General features: G+C 45.3%; 1 protein-coding gene across 1 annotated transcript in view; it reads left to right on the top strand.

Annotated features, from left to right (window-relative positions):
• LOC101851085 (serine/threonine-protein kinase MARK2) overlaps window positions 1–1,403 on the top strand; it is a gene marked incomplete at its 5' end in the record, with an annotated part of 16,576 nt that overhangs the window by 1,696 nt on the left and 13,477 nt on the right. Inside the window, 1 exon segment of the mRNA XM_013089630.2 lies at window positions 328–450. Coding sequence (XP_012945084.1) covers window positions 328–450 — 123 coding nt within the window.

The following is a 1,403-nucleotide window of genomic DNA, read 5'->3' as shown; positions in this document are numbered from 1 at the left end:
ACACACACACACACACACACACACTCACGCACGCACACACACACACACACATACACACACACAATGCACTGACGTAAAAGACCTATACTGACAGATGATAGTGTTGAACAATAAATGTGTTTTGAGACTTTCTTTAATAACATAAAATGCACGTTCTTTTGAAAAGGAGTCTTAAATCTTAGAGGCATGGGAAGAAAAAACAACTTATTTAACCATAGAGTGGCACTCTCATGAGATTTCCAAATATGCCAATGTGGATAAGAGGGAGATAAACTCTTCCAAGAACTAAAATATTCATGTATTATCATTCTTTCTTTTTCCTTACAGGGGTGGCGATCTTATGGACTACATCACAGCGCGGAAAAGGCTGACTGAACCAGAGGTGACCAAATTCATACGCCAGATCGTCTCAGCCGTGGACTACTTGCACAGACTGGGCATCATTCACAGGTCAGTGAGAAGCTTGACACATCCGGTACAGAAGATTAACCAATGAAAAGACCGCTAGGCTCTCCTCGCCTATCTCTACTTACTACAGAAAACATAAGTTTGGACCCAAGGAATACAATCTGAGATTGTGACAACCATAGACTGATGATATCCTAGATCGAGTACTGTCATGGCCGCCCATAGACTTGAATTATAATATCCTAGACCGAGCATTGTCATGGACGCCCATAGACTTGAATTGTAATAATATCCTAGACCAGACACTGTCATGGTCGTCCATTACTTTTTTCTTCCGCTTGTACCGGGGGGTGTCGAGGGGAGACACAGGCGTCTGTCTGCAGCAAGGCGAGTGGCCTGTAGGAGGGACATTCCGTGAGCCCTGAGGGTGTCTGCCACAGATTCACTCCATCGTCGCCTTGGTCTTCCTCTGGCTCTCCATCCAGAATATTTAGTGTTGTATGCTCTCAGAGCTGGATGGTTTGAGGGCATCCGCGTGAGGTATCCGAACCACTTGACTGGACGCCCATAGAGACGTGAATCAAAATATCCTAGACCGGGCACTGTCTCAGCTGCCTTTTTCTACTTTCTATAAAAACGTTGCTGCACTGGTGCGCATCGTGGATGCGAAAATGAAGGAAAAAACACACATCTCGCCACATAGTTGAGTGCACGGCAACTTTTTCCCTCCTAGCACTTCATGTATTTCCAAACAGAATCAAATGGCTGAGCTCTCCAGGGTGAGCAGAAAGTACGTCAGGGTTTATAGTCTTGGATATAAGTCTATGGTGTCAGCTGACATGACGTCATAACGGTCTTGATTGTTATAGTGGTTATCAGCACTGATATCGCCGTCTTCATTCTTTTTCTTCTAGTTCCTCCCCCCCCCTCTCTCTCTCTCTCTCTCTCTCTCTCTCTCTCTCTCTCTCTCTCTCTCTCTCTCTCTCTCTCTCTCC

Source organism: Aplysia californica, unplaced genomic scaffold, assembly GCF_000002075.1.
Source record: "Aplysia californica isolate F4 #8 unplaced genomic scaffold, AplCal3.0 scaffold01001, whole genome shotgun sequence".
In the NCBI taxonomy this organism is placed as follows: domain Eukaryota; kingdom Metazoa; phylum Mollusca; class Gastropoda; order Aplysiida; family Aplysiidae; genus Aplysia; species Aplysia californica.
Note: the sequence above shows the minus strand (reverse complement) of the source record. Positions and strands in the feature narration are given on the sequence as shown.